The sequence below is a fragment of the Scatophagus argus genome, chromosome 13 (assembly GCF_020382885.2).
Source record: "Scatophagus argus isolate fScaArg1 chromosome 13, fScaArg1.pri, whole genome shotgun sequence".
Taxonomy (NCBI): Eukaryota; Metazoa; Chordata; class Actinopteri; family Scatophagidae; genus Scatophagus; species Scatophagus argus.
Window position 1 is genome coordinate 12,820,573 of NC_058505.1, and position 21,423 is coordinate 12,841,995.

General features: G+C 40.8%; 1 protein-coding gene across 1 annotated transcript; it reads left to right on the forward strand.

The window, feature by feature from the left end:
* The first annotated feature begins 1,003 nt into the window (after positions 1 to 1,003).
* Positions 1,004 to 19,626, forward strand: klhl24a (kelch-like family member 24a). Its single transcript, XM_046407714.1, has 8 exons — positions 1,004 to 1,288; positions 2,633 to 2,751; positions 2,852 to 3,696; positions 5,322 to 5,506; positions 8,974 to 9,092; positions 14,109 to 14,297; positions 15,795 to 15,983; positions 16,101 to 19,626. The coding sequence occupies exons 2-8, from the start codon at positions 2,677 to 2,679 to the stop codon at positions 16,299 to 16,301; spliced, it is 1,803 nt and encodes a 600-aa protein (XP_046263670.1). The 5' UTR covers positions 1,004 to 1,288; positions 2,633 to 2,676; the 3' UTR covers positions 16,302 to 19,626.
* The last annotated feature ends 1,797 nt before the right edge of the window (positions 19,627 to 21,423 follow it).

A 21,423-nucleotide genomic window follows, 5' to 3' on the forward strand; every position in this document is an offset into this window, starting at 1 on the left:
TCCCACTGCCAACATGTCTACATGTGCAGATGGATCGGACACACACAAACCTCACATTATCTATTGCTTTGTATCAGATACCATGGCACCGTTATCACACTTCTCTAATGTCTGATTTGTTTTTATAATGACTGATTCAACTGTTTTCCACGGTCATGTTTGCTCTTGGCTGTCATGTTTATACAGCCAATTGTCCTGATGGTTCTCTCTGAATACATGGTGTTGTTCTGGTGAACTCATGTGTCTGGAGGTCAAAACAACCTTCCTCGTGCAGTATCCTCACCTCTTCCTGACCTGAGGTAGTCACCAAGTTGCTGATGTCTTGTCAAGTATCTCAAGTGTGCGAATGGTACAACATCCCCCAGCGTTGCTCACGTGGTTAAAAACAGTATAAACTGGTTCACCGATAACACCACGGACCCTTTCAGGGAACTCGGCTGGGAAGAAGTGTTTTGCAACAGAGTGAGGAAGTTGTGACATCCTTTGTTCCAACTTAACTCCTCCTTTCTCCTCACCTTAAAAAAAAAAAGAAAAAAAGCACAGCATGCTGCATTTCATTGTTTTCACAAGTCTGTAGGATCACATTTCAGTTGTATTGTGTTGTCAGACATATACATGCCCTCTGTTTTTGTTTGCCATTGTTTGTCTTTAAAAACACCATTCTTGTGAGGTTGGTATTTTGTTCGTTTTTCATCCCATTTAACGTTAACATACTGTCTCGTTAACTATCCTCTACAGGTTCGTACAAGAAAGACCATAAAACTGGTGTTGTTTTGTGTATATTGCCCAACCTCTTGTCTCTTCTTGTTATGAACGTTTTCTCCATTAGAAGTTAAGTTTGTTTGCAAACAAAGGACAGCCACGTGGAGAACTAGAGGCTCTTGGGAAGTGTCGTTTCTCACGCAGCAAGAAGCGAGACAAGGCGGTCAAATTGAAATCAATTACCCATAATGCACCAGGAGCACCAGCTGAGAGCGAGCAGTGGGCTGGAAATTTTTTCTTTTTTTTTTTTTTTTTTCCTGACAAGTATATATCGGTGGTGTGTTTACTGTTAGCTAGTCAGAGGTCTTGTTTTTGTCATCACCTGGAAATCAAAATGTCCCGGCAATGTAACAGTCTACACTGTTTGCCATAACTATTCGAGGACAGATATTGTAGAAGACACTAATAAACTTTGTCAGGATACTGATTAATTTTTCTCCAAGTTTTTTTTGTTTTTTTTTTTTTGTTGTTTTGTTTTTCCTCCACTTGCAGCTGAGGAAGCTTCATCTGGGAACCTCTGAATAAGGTAAACAACGTTTATGTAGCTGTTACAAAGGATGTTATGAGTTTTGTGAGGTATGAATTCAGCATTACCCGTCGCTTTCCGTTTGAATTTGTCACAGTATGTTGAGTAAAGCAGCGGCTCATCTGCTGTTTTTTTTTAAACATGTTTTGGAGGGCTAACGGTCGACACGAGGCAAGTCTCCTTTGTCCAGTAAACCGAAGCTCATCGTGTTTCTGCCTCTTAAACTAACAGGCTATTTATGTCAATACATTACAATAAATCGTCTGTAATTATTAAATAATTTGATTCTAAAATGGAACCAATAATTGAACAACTGATGGTTGTATTATTTTATAATAAGCCTCTGTCAGTTCTAATTTTACCAGGATAACAACAACCAAAAAGACAATTAAAACGCAGCACAGCAAAATCAGCTTTACTGTGTTTTTTTTCCCTTCTTTTTGTTGTGTTTTATATGATTTTCATTTTTCCTCCCCAGTGGCGTTAGTCTAAATCTGTCATGCGTCAGACACCTCTGGATAAACCTGTCCTCCAGTCTGTATGACTTGAAGGAGCTGCTGCTGAATGCCTCCTGCAAATAACGCACGTGAATGGCCTGAGTCTGCCCTGAGCCAAAGTTTAAAAATAACCCCAGATAAATGACCTCACAGGAGCAAATGTTAGACCTGCTGCCTGCATTAACAGCCTGTAATATGACCATAATGTTTTCATTGAAAATCTTTAGGAAATTGAGTTTTGGCTCTCGTAAAAATGCGCACAGTTGTGTGTGAACAGAGCATGTTTGTGAGGCACTTCGGCTGTTAGCTGTAAGTTATTATTATTATTTCTTGTAAAGGTACAGATGACTTCAGGTTTAATTACATCTGAAAATATGACCCGGGCTTATCAATAGGACTGACTTGGCAATTGTTAATCAAACATTGTTCGTGTGTGATAACACCCCTGCCCCCACTCTCTTTCAAAACAAACCTGACAGACATGTAGGTCGGCCTTCCAACCGTTGCTCAACTTCTCTCCCGCCTGTGTCTCTTTGTCATCTTCTGTCTCACGCGGTTGATTGTGCTGCAGGGCACAACTGTTTTGCAGCAGCAGTGATGAGCTAAAGGAATTGTCACGCAGATATTTTGAGCAGCTCAGATTTCATTCCTTGAAACTACTTTTCTTACGCTGTGATGTAAGACATTTTAGCACTGCCCCACAGGCTTCAGAATTTACATGGTTGCTGTTTATGAATTCATGACCTTTTCTTGAGTACCCCCCCCACACACACACACACGATACGATGCCATGGAAATAGTACTTAGTAAATGTAATATTACCAAACTGCCTGCTCTCCATCCTCAGGTCATCTTAAAGTTTAGACAAGGTCCACGTTGAAGGAGACAGCCATGGTGTTGATTCTGGGCAGAAGGATGAACAGGGAGGAGTCAGGGATCAGAGACTCACCAGCTGTCAAACGCAAGGTGCTGTCAATCAAACAGACATTTTCTGTCTTGTAGCTTTTGTTTATCTGATTAAAGCCAAATGTTTTACTAATCTTTATACATGTTATTGCGCCTTAAGGTGTTTGAGGTTGACTCCAAAACCTTAGCCAGCCAAGATGTGTTGGACTTCTGTTCAGGCTCGTCCCACTCAGAGGGCATCCTGCAGGTCTTCAATGAATTTCGCGACTGTCGCCTGTTCACTGATGTTGTGATCAGCGTGCAGGGACGTGAGTTCCCCTGCCATCGCGCTGTGCTCTCTGCCTGCTCTTCCTACTTCAGAGCGATGTTCTGCAACGATCATCGTGAGAGTCGTGAAATGCTGGTCGAGATCAACGGCATCCTGGCTGAGGCGATGGACTCCTTCCTCACCTATGTTTACACCGGCCGCGCTAAGATTACCACCGAGAACGTCCAGTTCCTCTTTGAGACCTCCAGCCTCTTCCAGATCACCACGCTGCGTGATGCGTGCGCAAAGTTCCTGGAGGCCCAGCTGGACCCGTGCAACTGCCTGGGCATCCAGCGTTTCGCAGATGCCCATTCTCTGAAGCAGCTAGCCAGCCGCTGCCGCACTTACGCCCTGGCAAACTTCTCAGAGGTGGCTCAGCACGAGGAGTTCCTTGACCTACGCAGAGAAGAGCTGGAAGAGTACATTGACAGTGATGAGTTGTCCATTGGTAAGGAAGAGGTGGTGTTTGAGGCGGTGATGCGATGGGTGTACAACAATGTGGAGCACAGAAGACCCATGCTGAAGGCCCTGCTGCATCATGTGCGCCTGCCCCTTCTACACCCCAACTACTTTGTCCAGACAGTGGAGGGAGACCAGCTCATCCAGAATGCTCCTGAGTGCTACCAGCTTCTCCACGAGGCCAGACGCTACCACGTGCTTGGAAATGAAATGATGTCACCGAGAACTCGTCCACGCAGGTAATTAAGATGCTGGCTCATTAAGGTATGAGGAAGGAGCCGGAAAAGATAACCTAGACATTATCTACAGAAAGAAATGAAGTTTGATTGTTCCTGACAGCTTTTTTTGTCTTGTGTTAAAACACATACTCCAGTGTGATGACAGACTGCGATAAGAAAGCGTGTAGCCGATCTTTTTGCCCACTTTGCACAGCAAGAGGTTACAACCTGCGCGTGAACTTGATGCTCCCAGCATTGTTGTGGTTTCATCTGGGTATGTATGAGAGAGAGGGAGCGACAGGGAGTGTTATTGTGCTGAACAGACAAATGTGTCATTGACTGTAAACTTATTTTGAAATGGAAATGATAATGAGGGAGGCAGGACGTGTCTGTACACAGTCTGGTTGGCAGGAAGGAAAAAAAAAGATGATGTGATGCAAGAAATTGCAATCATGAAATGCTGAGTCTTGTTATCATACCAGCTGTCTAACTTGCTAATGTGTTTTGGTTCTGTGTGTGTCCACCTGTTCACTTTATACCTATTATTACCAAATGGCGTCTTCTTTTTTTTTTTGAAAGACTGTTCAGTTATTTTTGATAAAGGACGAAGGTGGGCACCGACTGAAACCTTGAATGAGACACAAAACAGACCATATGGTAGCCTTCTGTACGACAAACAACAGTGCAGCTGCCTTTGTGTGTCAGACCTGCTGTAAGGGTTAAACTCCTGGTGAACGGTTGTCAGTTATTCAGCCTGCGTGATGTGAATTTCAGGTGTATTGTGTCAGTGTCCAGGCAAATCTGTTCAAATCAGTAAGCCAATCAGACAGCTGGTCCCTGCACTGTCGGCTTCATTTTCCCTCAGGGGTTAATCCACTTCTCAGAACAGATGCCTGATTCTTCCCTTTCGGGGTCTGCAGCAGACCTTTTTTTTTCTTTGCAAGCTGTTAGAATCTAATTAATCTTGTGAACGCACACTCACACATTTGAAGCCAAAACCGCCTCTGGGCTGGAGTGCCTCAAAGATGTATACAAGGCTGTGAAACCGCCTTACCTGAGTCTGAGCTACACTTCATCACATACTGAGTAAACACACAGAGAAATGTGGGTGAAAGTGCAATGAAACACACTTTTGTGCCACATTTGTACTGACAGCGGTATCCAGAATGCACTGGAACTTTTGCACAGATAAACCACTAGTAGTCTTTATCCGGCATCAGTATTTCTCAAATGATTACAATAAGAAAAGAAGCTGTTGTTAATTGGCTCCCCCATAGGAAATGCGGTCATATTCACGGCATGTGTTGAGCACCCAACAAAAGGAAAGCCCTGTGATCATGGAAATTCAGCTTAAGTCTAGCCTCAAGTGTGTTTTTCTTGTACCTTAGATTGATACCTTCATTGTAAACTGAGCTTTGCCTTGAAGATAAGTGCAGATATTCCTGTGGAAAACACCACTCTGTTCCTGCCCTGGCAACAATCTCTGTCCTCTGTAATTAGAAGTGTCTCCAAGTGTTGGCATGTTTGTCTTTATATGCTTTCATTTAAACGGTTTCATTTTTGGAAATGTGTTGTTGTTCACATTTCATCTCATAAAATTTCATGTCTTTCCCACTGCTTTTTCTCACCTGCCCCTTTCCATTCAGGTCCACTGGCTACTCTGAGGTGATTGTGGTGGTGGGAGGTTGTGAGAGAGTGGGAGGCTTCAACCTGCCTTACACTGAATGCTATGATCCAGTCACAGGCGAGTGGAAATCACTGGCCAAGCTACCTGAGTTTACCAAGTCAGAATATGCTGTCTGTGCCCTCCGCAATGACATTCTGGTGTCAGGTAAGAGCCACCACATTTTTCACAAACAGTCCGATAGCATGGTCTTATCAATGCTTTGAACAGACACCACTCAAACTTGTACAGGTATATATTAACTGTGGCAGACAATATTGTCAAGTTACCACTGAGTCTAAATACTGAGCAGCATCACAAGTTTTTCTTCTTCAAGAAAACCATTTTGGCTATTGAAAATTCAGAATGGCTAGTAACTTTAAATTGATTCCAAAAGTCAATTTGGAAGTAATACAAATACAACAACTTCTTCTGTGGTGAGACTCAGTATCTTCTTGTTGTTACAAAGTGCAGTTTGTCTTAATAATTGTAAGATTGTGTCATACCCCATGAAAAAAAAAAATTCACGTCGAGTACACACTTAAGGGACGTGGTCAGAGTCTGCCCGTGTTTGGCCTGCCATCTAATCCCCCTGTGGAGTAGCAGGAAAGGCCATAGTGGCTGTTTGCCCTGTGTTATTTTTACAGCCACAGCCCGTTTGAGTTGAAGGAAAATATGAGAGAAACATCTGGATGCACTCTCCAGGCTCAGTGCCAAGAAAGATTCTCATTGGTCAGCTCAGTCTTTCTGTCTTCCTTCTAGCAAATCATCGTGGCCTCGACCTTTTACATGGGTTCAGCAGCTTTCTAGGATCTCCTGTATGAAGCAATCTTACATCCGTTTTTCATTTTAGACTATAGCAATGTGATTAGCTTTAAATAAACCCAAATTTGAGATATCATAGTTGTCATTGCTTCTGGCAAGGCTGCTGCATTTCTGAAACTTAATGTGGGCCAAGTGTTGTGTGAGTCTCTTATTTCAGCTGATGAGGTCAGAGTGAAGGTAGTTTCTAAAGCCAAAACACTGATTTGAATATTTGTTGTGTGACGGATACAATTCTGTATGGCTGTTGGGTCAAGAGGTTTGTGTGTGTGTGTGTGTGTGTGTGTGTGTGTGTGTGTGTGTGTGTGTGTGTGTGAGAGAGAGAGAGAGAGAGAGAGAGAGAATTTGTTTCCAGGAATATGCATTGACAGAAGTTCAAATGTGCCTGCTAGGACTGTTCATGCTCAAACATGCTTGATATGAACAGCAAAAGCACTACTGGACAAAAAGAGCCGTTGAAAGATATTGAGAAGATAAGAAAAAAATGAAGGTGATATAAAGAAAAAACAGACAGTTCTCCCCTTCAGTAAAAGCTGCTCTGACTGTGCCAAGTCCTCACGTGTTTGCTATCAATCTAACCTCATGCACTGCCTGCAAAAGTCAACATACTTTCCCCCATCCCCCCTTTCCTTCTTTCTCATACACATTCATACACACTGCTCACCTGCTTTATAGCATATTATGATCTTCCTTGCTCCATTTTCTTTCTTGGTTGCCACATACACCTTGACATATTCAATCCCCTTTACTCAGCTTCGTTTTTTTCATCTTTCAATCTCCTGATTACATTCCTGGGTGCAACTGGTGCAAACACCTTGGAGGGCCTCCAGTGTCTAGCACAGCTACCGTCAGATATGGTCTTAAATAGGACATAGCTTAACTGACAGGAACGTGGACTTGGGCCACTGCTGCTTTGTATTCAGCCTGATTGTCAGAACCAAAGTGAGCATGCTGGATTAAATCTGGAATGCTTTGAGTTGAGGAGCATTTCAGATTACCATCATCATGATCCTGATCTCAGTTGTGATCTCACAAGATAAATGATGTTTGTTTTAACATGGCAACATGAAATAAATGTCGTTTTGCTATCTAACTCGCTGCAGGAAATTAAACACATCTGTATAATGTTTTGCATGCATGTCATAATCACGTAGGCATTAGCAGTAAAACTGAATGTAAATGTAAACAATCCCCAAGCTGTCACACAAATCATATGGGGACCTCCCAGTCACAGCCTCTTGTTCCTTAAGAACAGTGATTAGCAGCAAGGGTCGTCCCCATCTGAGCTGGTGTTACTCGACCAACTGGAGTTTTTGGTGAGAAAAGAGCCCTTTAGGAAGGTAGTAGGTGTTTTAACTACCTTTTGCAGTACTCTCTTGAAGTGAAGCAGCTCCGCCTACACGCTTCCTTCATGCAAATCTTAATAAACAGACACCTCTGAGGCAGCAGACTGTCTGGCTCTTTCCCTATCCAGCAGATTATTAAGCAGACACATGCTGTGACTAACTTCCTTCCCTTGTCTGCTTTTGTATGTATGCTACAGTCTAATTTTAAATGGTTGAATATTAATTACACCCCTGCCCCAACAAAAACTACATGTATAGCTACTGATTTATTTAATTAGACAATCTCTCCAGGAGGTGATTTGTTGGATTTACGGATTAAATGCATGCCTAATTTCTATACTCAGCTGTCTGTCTGTCAGGTAGCTAAGGAGGAGAAAAAACTCATGTGAATGTGAATAGAGAGCGTTTTAGACACCTTTGTTTACACTGGCAGGTTTTCTTTAGGCCTTTATTATTGCTCCATGTAACCACCCACATGTTTTATGTACAAAGATAATACCCAACAGCACACTGCAGACTCTGTCTCAACAAAATGTAATGGATTGAGACAATTTTGATTTTAGTTTCAGGAGACTGTTATGTATTTATCCCTGCTGTTGAGTGGGAAACTGCTCTGTGGAGGTGTGTTGAATGCTTACTTTTTGAATTTTCATTATCTGTATTTTATTAACAAATTCCACCACCGACGTCGTGGTAGTTTAAGTCCTGATGTGAAATAACACGGATTGTATCTGACCCCCCTTATTTATTTGTTTTTGTACTCAAATCTTGTTGGTGTCCATCTGGCTTTATTGTTGTATAAACGCTAGCAAGTGAATACTGTTGAGTGTAGAAGCAGTGCAGTGGTCAACTAGTTTTTCAAATGACTTGTAGATAATTTTACATTTGGCCTCTTCAACTTAAATTTAACACCAGTTTTTTATGGCCTTGACTGGTTAACCTACATTTCATCATGCCTTAAAAGATCAGTTTGGTTCTTCCCCCAGTCTGGGGAGAATCAACAGATGCGTGTTAGGTGGTGGGGGGTTATTGAGAGACGAAGGCACGTGTCAGGGCTTGTTTAAAAATGTGCCTGGTTCTGTAGCCTGGTTGAATGACTGTTATTCTTCTCTACAACTTCTTTCAATGCGTGTTTGCCAACATACAACAGATAAGACACTCAGTCCATAGTGGTAGTCTGTTTGCAGCAAAAGATCCTGATTATGGCTGTGCTTTTTTAAGAATAATTAAAAAATTGGTGGTTATTCAGCAATCAGCACCTGTGTTTACATAATGAAACGTGATGCTGCGTGGGTGTGTGTCTGTGTGTTTGACTGTGTATGTGAGGAAACATTTTATTTGCTAGGTGATGTGCTTTGATATAAACATATAGATCAAGTGCAATAAAAAGGCTGAGAACCTGAGTTATCTTGTGCTAAGTTTACTTTTTGCCCATTGGACTTCATTTGTCCCTTGTTGTTTTTCTAGGGGGTCGCATCAACAGCAGGGACGTGTGGATGTACAACTCACAGCTCAACCTGTGGATCAGAGTGGCTTCTCTTAACAAAGGCCGCTGGAGACACAAGATGGGTGTCCTTTTGGGCAAGGTAAGGAGGGGGCTTCAAGCTGGATTTGTGTGTCTGCATCAGGGTACAGTGTTAGCCCACTGATGAAGGAACTGATTTATAGGTCAGTGGCAGATTTCACTTGTTGATAGCACCATTGCAACACTAAAATGTCATCTCATACATTATCTTGTCCTCTCTTATACCCAAAAGTTACCATGTTAATTCATTTACTGTATGATATACAGTATTGTAACTATGTAGGCCAAGAACGACAACATTATTGAGCACTTCAGGTGGTGTGATATCTCGTAGCCACCATAGCCTGGACACATGGTTACATTTTTTAAAAAGGGCATATCAGCTACAGAGGCTGCATGCGTGGCTCTGTTGCTATGCCATAGCCTCCTAGCATACAAATATAAAAACAATGCATACACTCTCAGTGAAACAATAGTTTGGTTTCTCAAGAAAATGATATGCATGCTTACAGAAATCTGAGTAAGGGGAGCTTCGGAGGTGAAGGAAGACAGTGAAGTGCATTATGTCTGAATTACCTGTTATCACCTTACCTGAGATAAAGCACAATGTGGTGGATATTTAGGAGGAAATGCTGTGGAATCACCCCCTGGAATGTTAATGAAGTGTTTCCTGGATGTTTCTGACTGCTTTCGATTCATACCCTTCCTAATCCTATGTGTCATCCTACTATTACACATACCTGCAGGCTTGAAGGAATTTTAAACTCAGGCTGCGTGAGCGGTGGTGACAGACATTAGGTATTTAGCAGACAGTGTGACATATTTAGACAGTAAATATGTCAGAATAAAGAATCCCAGCCACATTTGCCTGTATCCTGCTTTCTGCCTGCTGCTGAGCTTATTGCTCTATGAAAGTGCACAGTGATAAGGAGCAAAATTATACTATTTTTGCATGTGATGACTCTGTTCGGTACCTCGGGGTGTGTAAACGACTGGTGCCAGCTCATCGCTCACATCCTGGATACACAAGAGCAGTTTCAACAGACAGCAAAAAAAGTTGGTCTTGAGTTTTTGAAATCGGCATATAAACTACTACTGAACTACTACACTTCACTACATTTCATACACATGAAAATTTTCCTCTCACAGAGGTCCAACATCAGTTTGGTTAGTTAATGTCTACAAGTGAGCTGATCATTAACCCTCAGTCACTGCTTCTGCTCTTGTGCTGTTACTATTTACAGTCTCCAGTACAAGACAGAGTGGACATTCTTGTTTGAGGGCAGTGGAAGTTTAATGGATGTGAGCCAACACCTCACGCTTCCAAGTTAAGGGCCAGCTTATTACCACCTGCTCATATCATGTTTCACGTGTCTCTGCTGAATCACATACGCCTGGACGGGCCATAAATGGCTATTGATAAGCCTGTAAACACACACCGGGTTTGCACACGTAGGCATAATTTAGCACACTGTAAATATACGGTATACAGTGCAAGGCTGTTCGTGTTCCTATAGCATGCTGTGTTCTACAAATAGCTAATATTCCTAACCCGTAAAATGTTTGTAATCACATGTTATGTTGTGAAATGCTTTTAAACCGGATATGCAAGCTAGCCTCCATTGCACAGGATTTCATTTGTGGCATTTGTGGTCATAAAGGCTTTATGCAAAGCAGACATGGACCACTTGCGAGACAATGGTATGTATACCTCATGACAGGTTCCTGAACTGTAATTGTCTGTTGTTAGTTCTACACCAAGAAGAACAGGAATCAGTCAGAGCATAAACAGAGATGAGTCAGGCTAATATGCCACTCAAACATTCGTGAGTGTGGTACATCTGCAGCAACTTTGCTAACATACTTTTTTTGTGGTTTGGAGGTTGGCTTGTGGACAGTTTGTATTGAATTTTCTGTGACTTCCCAACAACACCGAGAATGCTTAATTACCTTGCCCCAGAAACAACATGTGCGTGCATTCAAACTACACACTGGTCCTCAACAACAGTGCGGTAATCAGCTGGGTCGTTACACTGTGGCTATAAAAGTCAGTAATTAACTCCAAAGTGAGTCATGTATCAAGGTCAAGATGGACCGCAACGGCTCCCATTTAACTTGACCCTAATACACAGTTACAAAACATTAAAGGAAGTTTAAACTGACTGATCTTCACCTGACACACAAATTATTTGGTGCTTAAAAAAATGTCAGATTTTGTTCAGTGGAACCATTGATATGTGCCGTATTTCTATATTTAAATCCAAGGCCTGTAAGAGTTAAACTGTGCAGGCATCACTCACAACGTAAGAGAGGCAGTGATGAGAGTAAGCAGACATGTTTTAGGCTATCCATTAAAATACATTCCTTGGAAATATTGAATCCCAGGAGAGGCTCTTGTCTCCAGCCACTTCCTGTATCTGTCAAACACATGCAGCTTTGTCTTCTCCTTCCCATATTTTCCTTTTTCTCTTTATTTGACATCCTCTTGAGTTGAATGAAAGTTGAATAACTTCATGTTTTAGTTGCTACCTAAGCGTAAGGTCATTGTCTTTCTGGGAGATTTTTGTTTTAAAATACCTTATTTTGTATTTTCTTTTTTTTTTTCTTTTAAATTATTTTAGCATTTCTCCTCTGAACTGCATTGTCCCTCACATTTATCTAATTTCAAACACAAATGGGTGAAGGAAGGGCCTTCCAATGAAAGCTTTTTGTTTGCATTTCAGATTATATCTGTCTCCTTATCTACAAAAACATACAGTATCTTTCTCTTTAGGATGTATCTGTCTGTAATCATTTTCCCCAGAATTCTGTCCCCTCTCCACCTAAGCTATTTCCTCTTTTATACAATAATTTCCTCTTTTGCTCAAGTTGGAGAAAAATTAGTGAGTGTTGTTAACAGGCCTGTATAATGAGCACCTATGCTTGTTCCTCCTCACCATTTCCACAGTTTGCATGTTCAGTTATTTCCTCTTCCCTCTTTGCACACATAAGACCTCCTATGTTTATCTTATTTGTGCACACCTTGCATTTAATACATTCAGTCATTTGCCACAGCCTAAAGTCTAAAATTCTAAAGCTGGTTCTTACAAGTACAATAACACACGCACGCACTTCTCAGTGTCCTGCATTCTGTGATGTCCTATTAGACTGGTCTTGTTTCCATAGTCTAAAAGCAAAAATAGGTCACCAGTTGTTTTCCTTTCCCTGTTATGGCTGCACATGGTGACGGCTGTTCTCATCTGTCACATTTTCTCTCTCTCTCTCTTTTTCTCTTTATCTCTCTGTCAGTCCGTCTTTCTCTAGCTTTCTCTCTATTCTCTTGTCGTTTTCCCCTTGAAGCCATTCAGTCTGTGTATTTCTCTCAGGGTCACTATTTTTCTTTACTTCTCCACACGCTAAGGAAACAGTTAATCATTGAGCCGTTCTAAGTGTTCAACGGTGATCATAAAGTATGCTTGTTCAGTGGTTAGCAAGTGTGTCCACAGAGAGTCACAAATCGTGTTTGGTTTAGTGTTTATGCGATAGCCACATACCTCAGGTTGGTAAAGAGTATGTGCTACCATCATCAAGCTAATGTGAAATGTGCACATATAGGTATGGTTTAATTTTGTATGGACCTTCACTGTGTATCGAAATCATGTGCAGTGCTTTATCGAGGTAGCCTGAGGGTGAAAAGAAAAGAGCAAACCAGTACCTACCCAACCCCCACTCCGCACCGCTAAAGTCTTCAAACAAACTAGTGTCTGGATATCCTCAGTGGAGCATTAAAGGGTCAGTGCACCCAAATTATTTTCTCACTTTTCTTTATTACCTTTGTTACTCAGAGTAATTCCAAGCAATCACACTCACAAATTTTTATAAGGACCTGTTTTTTTGGCAACAAGCCTGTGTGGCTTTAAATCACATGAAAACAACTTCTCAAGGGAAGAGGGAAAAGAAATTCTTTTAAAACCTCTTTAATCATGTTCTCTTTCCACTTGATTAACGTTATCTCTGTTTGACCCACACTTCTCTTATGTCTAATGCTTGTATTGAGCAGATTACAATGGGACTGCTGCCCTTCACCAGCTGGCAGTTGCTGTTGTTATCATCGAAAACACTCAGAAACAACAGTACAGAGTTTGAGATGTTAAAGAATAAATTTGTGAAGGTTTTGTTTTTCTCTGTATCAATTTTTCAGTTAAAAAAGGCGGTAGTTCTATCAACTAGTCCAGGTGTTGAATGCAAATATCCACGTGCTCCATCCACTTCCTGCTTTTTTCCCCTCCATCTCTCTTTGTCCCTTTGTCTTTCTGGCTCTCGCTCTCTCTATCTCAGTATTTGTTTGTTTCAGATTTTGTGGAGACAGAAACAGCCTGAAGGTTTTCTGTTGCATAAGACCAGCCTTTCCATTGTTGCAGTGTTGCGCTCATGACCAGTATTGCCACTCAGTGTGTATCCCTGACATGTGGTCTCCTCCCAGAGAATGTTATTGAGGAAATAGAAATTTTTCATAAATCTCTACCAGATTTATTTTATGCCACCCGTTCCCAAATTTTTTTGTCATTTTGCTATTCTCCATGCTGCAGGAGACTCTTGTGTTTAACCACAAGAATTTATCATCTATTCTCCTGCTGCCTACAAAATGTGACTTCTGAACAGCAGTATTACCTTCAATGTAAAGTGCAGTGAGAATCAGATTCTGATGACACTACGTGAAGACAGATTCACAAACTGCTGTTGTGGTGTGTTATGTTTCACTGACAGTTGAGCAGAGTTTGAAGTAATGTTGAAGTACAAGGTTAGCAAACCGGTGCCTGTAGGGATCCAGAGCAGTGTTTGCAAATATAAGAGCAATAAGGAAGGAGATAATGGTGCCTGTTCAGAAGCAGTACATCATCTTTCCTCTGCACCTGATAGACTGGTTCTCTAAGTGCTGACGTAGAAACTATTGTTTATTCTCCTAAACTAGTAAGCTTGATTACAGATGTGTTTCCGTGTACGTAGTGTATGTGGAAAAGCATACATCGCACGTAAGCACTACTAATAGCCTCCCTTCCTTCTCAGTTTCATAATCTGCTTGTGTGTCTACCCTCAGGTCTATGCTGTAGGTGGCTACGATGGGCAGAGCCGCCTGAGCAGCGTGGAGTGTTACGACTCCTTCTCCAACCGCTGGACGGAAGTGGCTCCCATGAAAGAGGCCGTCAGCTCTCCAGCTGTGGCGAGCTGCGCTGGCAAGCTCTTTGTCATAGGAGGAGGGCCCGACGACGACACTTGTTCAGACAAGGTGGGAAACAGATGTGCCCCCCTGCCCAACCACACTCTTAAACGCATAGTGATGACAGCTTAGGTGCTTTTTGTCTCTTCTAATCTGTTTTCAGTGATAATACCTTAAATTATACCTTACACAATGTTCAAAGGGACATTTTAGTCAAAGGAAACTTTCAGGTCCATTGTCTGAACAATAAGTGGACTTACTGTTCTGAAGAGGGGTACGTGTTTAAATTAGGTTTTGCTATAAATGAACTTATACATGTGTCAAAAAACATGAAATGTCCCTATTTTTTAAGAAAAACAGTTTTTTAATTAAAAAAATATATAAAATATATTTCCTGTCTTTCTTTCCTTCATAGGAAAATAAATAGGAAAGGAGTATCTAACAGTGCAGCTTTCAACTAGGTCACAGACTCTGTATTATTATATATTTTAGATGAATGTTGAAACATTAATAGGGCATACATGTACACCTCTACTGGCAACTGAAAACACGAAGTAAGTCGACTGTTGTGGCCAATCTATTACAGATAAAAATTAGCTTGATAAATTTAAGAATTAAACAGATTCTCCACCCCTTCCTGTGAAACATAGCTGATTGGCAGTTTATCTGTTGTGATAACACACGTATCCTGGTCGGTCTGGGTGATCCAGATTAAGCTTGTTTCACCGCTTTAATTGTATCCTGATCAGTATCTCTATGCCATTTTTTAATTGTGCAGTGTTTCAGGTTTCCGTTCACATCAGCGAGGCATTCAATGAATTGCATGTTCTTAATGAGATGACAGTGACATTCTGTGGAAACAGGGAAAGGTCCTGGAAGCATTAAAAGGATAGCAGTAAAAGGCAGATGATCCATTTGTGTATGAGTCAGTGGTGTCACCTTTTTATTACTGTGTTATATAATCCCAGAGATCAGAACTTGACAAGCTACCATGGAACAGTGTAATTACATGTTGACTGACAGCTGGAATGATGGTAGTAAACAGGAAGACTTTGGCATTTGCAGAAACCCACGCTTCATTGGAAGCATTTTTTTCCATCCGTTGAATAGCTGGTGTGTTTGTTTATGTCTGCATGGGCTACAAAACACACATCACAAGACAGAGAAGCAGTTAACACGACAATCTTTCTCGTACCGGGTTCTACGTGGCCTAAAGGGAATAGAGTTTGTGCTGGCTGCAGTTCCTTCGAACTGCTTATCTCTGGAGTCTCCTACCGGTGTCCCAAAGGTCCTTGTCTGTTGGAGTGAGATCTTGTGTTGTTTGCTTTGCTGTAGTCAGCTTCAACAGTGTTTGGAAGGAGGAGTTGGTGAGAGAATGCTTGGATTTTACACAAAACCCACATAAAGTCAGGCTGTAGACAACCCAAACAACAGTCAGTTTTTTCTATTCTACTACTCTTCTTCCACCACATAGTACATAGCTAAGTAAAATGCAAAGTATGTTTTTCTTTTTCTTTCTTTTACCACACTAAAACACAACTAACCACATGGAACTGTATGTCACAGGTTCAGTGCTATGATCCAGAGACAGACTCCTGGTTACTGCGGGCCAACATCCCCATCGCCAAGCGTTGTATCACAGCAGTGTCCCTCAATAATCTGATCTACGTGTGCGGTGGTCTCACCAAGTCCATATTCTGCTACGACCCTGCACAGGACTACTGGATACACGTGGTTCACACCTTTAACAAACAGGTAATAGATGAAGTGCAGATACAGACAGGCCAAGCTGTTCAACTTCAGCTGCAAGAATGCTGAGTTTGAACACTGTAATGCTGCAGCCTGCTAATGGTGGTCTCTCCCTTCCTGCAGGAGAGCTGTGGCATGTCAGTGTGCAACGGAAAGATCTTCATTCTGGGTGGAAGAGGGGAAAATGGGGAAGCAACCGACACCATCCTGTGTTATGACCCAGCAACAGGCATCATCACGGGGGTGGCAGCAATGCCACGACCAATCTCCTATCATGGCTGTGTAACCATCCACCGCTACAATGACAAGTATCACAGGCCCTGACCATAAACAGACATGCACACACACACACATACACACACACACACACCATGCACAGCACAAACCCAATCACATCTTCCTTAAAACGGGCACATTTAAGTAGTTCAGTTCACAGTACCCTTGAGCTAATTTATATTCTCACGGCATCATGTAGCAACACTCATGCTCTGAATCTTTTACTATTCTGTACAGTAGTTATAACCCTTCAGTGGAAATGCTCAGTGGTTGATGATGCCAATGTAACTTGAAATAAAGAGGAGTCAGGTCAACTTGGCAGACATGCCTTGCATTAGAAATAACTGTACAACATTGGGAAGTAATGATATGGCACAATAAGAAGCAATGATGATAGTTGCTATTAATCTGATATTTGAAAACATGCAGGATGACTTGTTGTATTACTAAAAATAAATATTGCAGTTATTGTGTTGTTGTAGCCCTGGGATCTATGGTAACATTCTAAACTCAAGGATGATTTACTGAGCATTTCATTGAGCTTTCAACCATATTCTTACAATGGAAGCTTCAGGCTTATGCGTTGTGATGACACTTGAGCAAAATCCTGAAGTATGCTGAGGAAAGCCATGGTTTATGGTTGGAAACTCCCTGAAGAGTGTAAAGTAAGGAAGTAAGTAAATTTTAGCACATATACTGCAATATTTGTACATGTTCAAACAAAATTGAGCATACATCTCGAAATGACAATGAGCAAATCATTTGCTCACCTAACTGCATATTTTATGGATTTAATACAAACATTTTCATTCTAATTTTATTCTGTAAAGGGCTAAAACTCATAATAAAATGACTCAGCTTTGATAATTGTTGTCATAGTGATACCGATTACAGGCAGGTAATCAGTTGGACAGTGAACCTTCTGTCACTGTGCTTTTATTACTGTGTAAAGTAACCTCACCCTGAGATCTAGGTCACTGTTGAGCTGATCACAGATCGTGTTGATGAACAAAAGCAGTGCCTTAAGACAAAATTGAATGAACCAAGAATGATCTGCCAGCTGATTAAATATAGTTTTGACTGACAGCCAGGTCAGATTTCTTGTACCCACTGCACGTGCCAAGTGCACAAGTGGTAAAGAACATAAAAAAAAAATAGTTTTAATCCTTTCCTTGATGTTTAAAATGGCCTGATAAACATGTGGTAAACAGTCAGTCAGCTGCTCTCCCACAGTGTCGATGTTCACAAAGACAAGTTGTTCCTGCCCGTTGACCCACAGCAGGGTTAAGAGAAGAGTTAAAGAGCAGAGGCTGTATCAAAATATTGGAACCTAGCCACTGTTAACTCTGCTCCCTTGTTTCCTTTTTCCTTGCTTCCCACCACGCATCACCTAATTCCACTTCCCATGTGTGTTTCCCCTTTCCCAGCTGGGTCATCACCTCACATTTTCTATGTTGATACATTGATAAGTTTTATTTTGCTCCATTATGATCATTATTATTATTGTTATTACACTCATTACTGACTTTTTATTTTTTATTTTAAGTTATACTTGTTTGTCTTTTTTTATATTTGAATGTTCAATGTATACATAGCTTTAGTGTGTCTGTTTCATATCAATGTTAGTTCATTGGTGTACTGGGCTTGTGGGTGGTTTTATAGATGTGAGAAGCCTTTGTAGATCAAACTCGAATAAGTGGTGTGCTTGTTTGGTATGTATGTACGTATGTGTGTGACTTTTACAATTTGGTCTGCGTGTTGAAGCCAGGGAGGATAATCTAGGAGTTCTCGTGTAAGCATTGCATTACTGCTAACTTCTGTCAACAGAACTTTTCACACTGATGGTGACACCTCTCACCTGTGCACTTACATACAAGATCTAACTCGGGGTTACCATAGATACCTCCAGGTGTGTATGTGTGTTTACTGATCAGCTAAAGGTTTAGGTAGGCATAGCAGTGCTATACCTCACTCAGGCTGGGGTAGGGGGGGCGGGGTTTAAGAGTTCTGATTGACAAGGATTGTGGATGATGTGGCTCATGGTCAGTAAAAGTCACCTTTTACTACAACGGGTGTTGATAGACTAGAAATATTGCTGTGAATATAACTTTAATAGGTTTTCCTTGTTTAACTTCATATTTAAATGTATCTCTTTCTTGGTTGCTTATTGTGTTTTTTCTGTAACTGAGAGCCCCAAGTGTGCACTTTGACAGAATCCTGTTAAATGTAGAATTATATGACAATGATTTCCTTCCTTTTTTTTACTGTATCAGTAAATGTTCTTTGCTTTCATGTGACGTATGGAAGAGAGAGAGTAAAAGGGCCTGTCAGTTCCTCCTGATGGCCTCTACCTGCCATAATTCTAATGAGCTAACAACAAACCTGCTACAAGAGAATATTGTTAAGAGTAAGTGAGTTTTGTCTATTAATTTTTAGGGTGAAAAGCTGGGGACTGACAAGTTTGTATGTTTCATACTCTTAATAATTTCATAATACATAACATAAGAACAGTAGAGATTGTGCTTCTGACTATTAGACACATAAGCAAAAACAGGTGGGGACATTTCAGCCCAAACCATCCTCCAGGCATTTTATCAAACAGATGAGTTCAGTGTCGGGTTTTCAACAGTTGTACATGTACTGAAAGAAAAACATCCTCAGGCCCATCCACACTCCTTTGCGTAATGACACACTTAGTGTAACTCGGGAGGCCATCATGAAGAGGCTGAGGGACAAGAAAGTTTGAGTTATATAAATGGCGAGAGAGTGAGAATTTGAGCATGTGTGCGTCTGTGATTTCACTGAGTGTTTACTCAAAATTGTCTTTTTATGTTGATTTATTGATTTTTCAGTAGTAGCAACGTAGAGGCTTTCATACATTGTTTACTTTGATAAGATTTGTTTTTGTTTGTTGTTTTTTTTTTTTCTTTCTCATTGTGGTGAGTTGTGGGACTGTTTGTTGCTGAGGTATTTTTGCTCACAATGCAATGGCAAGCTGAGCGTTAAAAGTTGATTGAGGGAGTTAATATGAATGCAGTTGTAAGCCAAAGTGGATTTGATTCAATCCCAAAGGTGACTTAGTTGAAAACTGTCTGGGTAAACTGTGCTCGCATGCAAGATGGGGCTTAAACCTGCGTAATGCTGCCCTGTGTGCCTTGATAAAAAAAAAAAATGATGAGCGGGGGATTAAACTGTGTCGTTCTGATATTAAGTTTTACTGTTGTATGTATGAGGTGATATTTTAACACCACTTTCTCCTCAGATGCTTTTCGTCCAACTGCGAGAAAAGTTTGGGTTTTTGTAAACTGCAGTATGTTAAAATATAATGGTTGACACGTGTAAAAGAAACATCAATAAAGTCTTTCTGTCTTTACACTTTACTCTTGTGTTCTATAATTTGGAAGGAAATAACTGAAAAAATATTTATTTAGGTAACAAAGCTCAGAGGCATTGCACACTGTAATGTATTTCACTTTTAAATGCTTTTTTTTTTTTAAAAAAAAAAAAGAAAACATCACAATTTATTTATACATTTCTTTAACTGACAGCCAAGTTATGATGAGATGATTGTGGTGTGGGACGTCTTCATGCCAGTTTATTCTGGACGTGACAGATGAAGCTGGACTTTTGTCATTTTCATTTAGTGTCAACACTTTGGTCCTCGCGTCATAAAAATGTGGAAGATAGAGCCGAAGTGATTACCCTGATAATAAAAGAGATTGTACACACAGCTTTTGCCAATACCAAGGAAACCATAGATTTTTATGTAACAACCATCAATAAGAAATACAATATGAAATCTTATTAAATATTTTTGCCATCTGCTCTATATGGCTGCTGAGTGTTTCATCAAGGGACGAATTAATCATGTTTTTGATGTTTTGAAAAGCCATTGTGTTGAACAAGGGGACAGCATGTAAAAACAGTCACACTATTTGAAGCTAGGATTGAGCAACTGGTACAGCAATAAACATTCGTGAGGCTCTTGGTGTTTTGTCTTGTGTTGTGATTTAAGTACTCGACATCATAGTTTGGTTTATTCACAACCACTGGCATTGTTCTCACACATTCTTATGGACACATGGTCTCTGTGTTCACACTACACAATGAAAGAAAAATTGTAAGGCATACAATCTATTAACTCTCCAGAAAACCCCCCTCCATTAGCCGGCTGATGTGCCCTTGAGCAAGGCACTTGACCCCCCCAATATGCTCCCCGGGCGCTTGATGCTGCCCACTGCTGCTGTGTGTGTTTCAGTGCATGTAATTTGCCGGGTGTTGCATGTGTGTGTTCAGCTAAGGATGGGTCAAATGCAGAAGACGAATTCAGTGTGTGTATGTAAAAATATATATACTGTCAGCATGGCAGCATACTGTCAGCGCACACCCAGACCAGGTGTTGCCAAAAATTGCCAGGCCACTACAAGGTACTTGTGGGTATGTGTCAGAAATATGAATAACTACAAAACTCTTTTTTACTATAGTGCTGATGTTTTTATGTGACTGCAATGAGATACTGATAACACAACGGCGCTGTCATCATAAATCGAGATGATGGTAGGCACGTGGAACTGATCCCATTCCTGATAATCACAAACGTGTTCTCCTTCTTGCTGGCTTTCTGGTTTTGAAATTGTTGTCAGGCACGTTTAAGATTAAAAGCACAAATACCTCTCGGTGTAGTCATAGCCACTATTCTGATTTAAAAGCAACGTAACGCATCTGTTCATCGCTGCCCTTATAGAAATCAGTGCCAGATTGTAATCGGAGTTGCGTCATACTCACGTGATGGCTCTGAGGATTTCAACTGAATCTGTCAAAAACAAACAAACAAACAAAAAAAAACAACAACAACAACAACAAAAAACAAACTTGTAATGAAATGAATCAGACATTAGGATAGAAGTACAATACCTTAAGAGTTCTTGTGTAATTATTATGTCATCAAACCATGGAGGTTAAATTTATTTGATTATCGTTTCGGTTATGTAATGGGGTTCGACAAGGTAGCATAAAGTCTCCATTCTTGTTTCAGAATGGCTTTTCGGGGCACTTAATGCTTGTAAAACATATTATGATTTTCATAATCTCATTACACATCTTTTTTTTTTCCAGCGGACATAATGCCCAATAATCAGAGACTGGCCCTGAGTAGCATCATCTGTTTTGT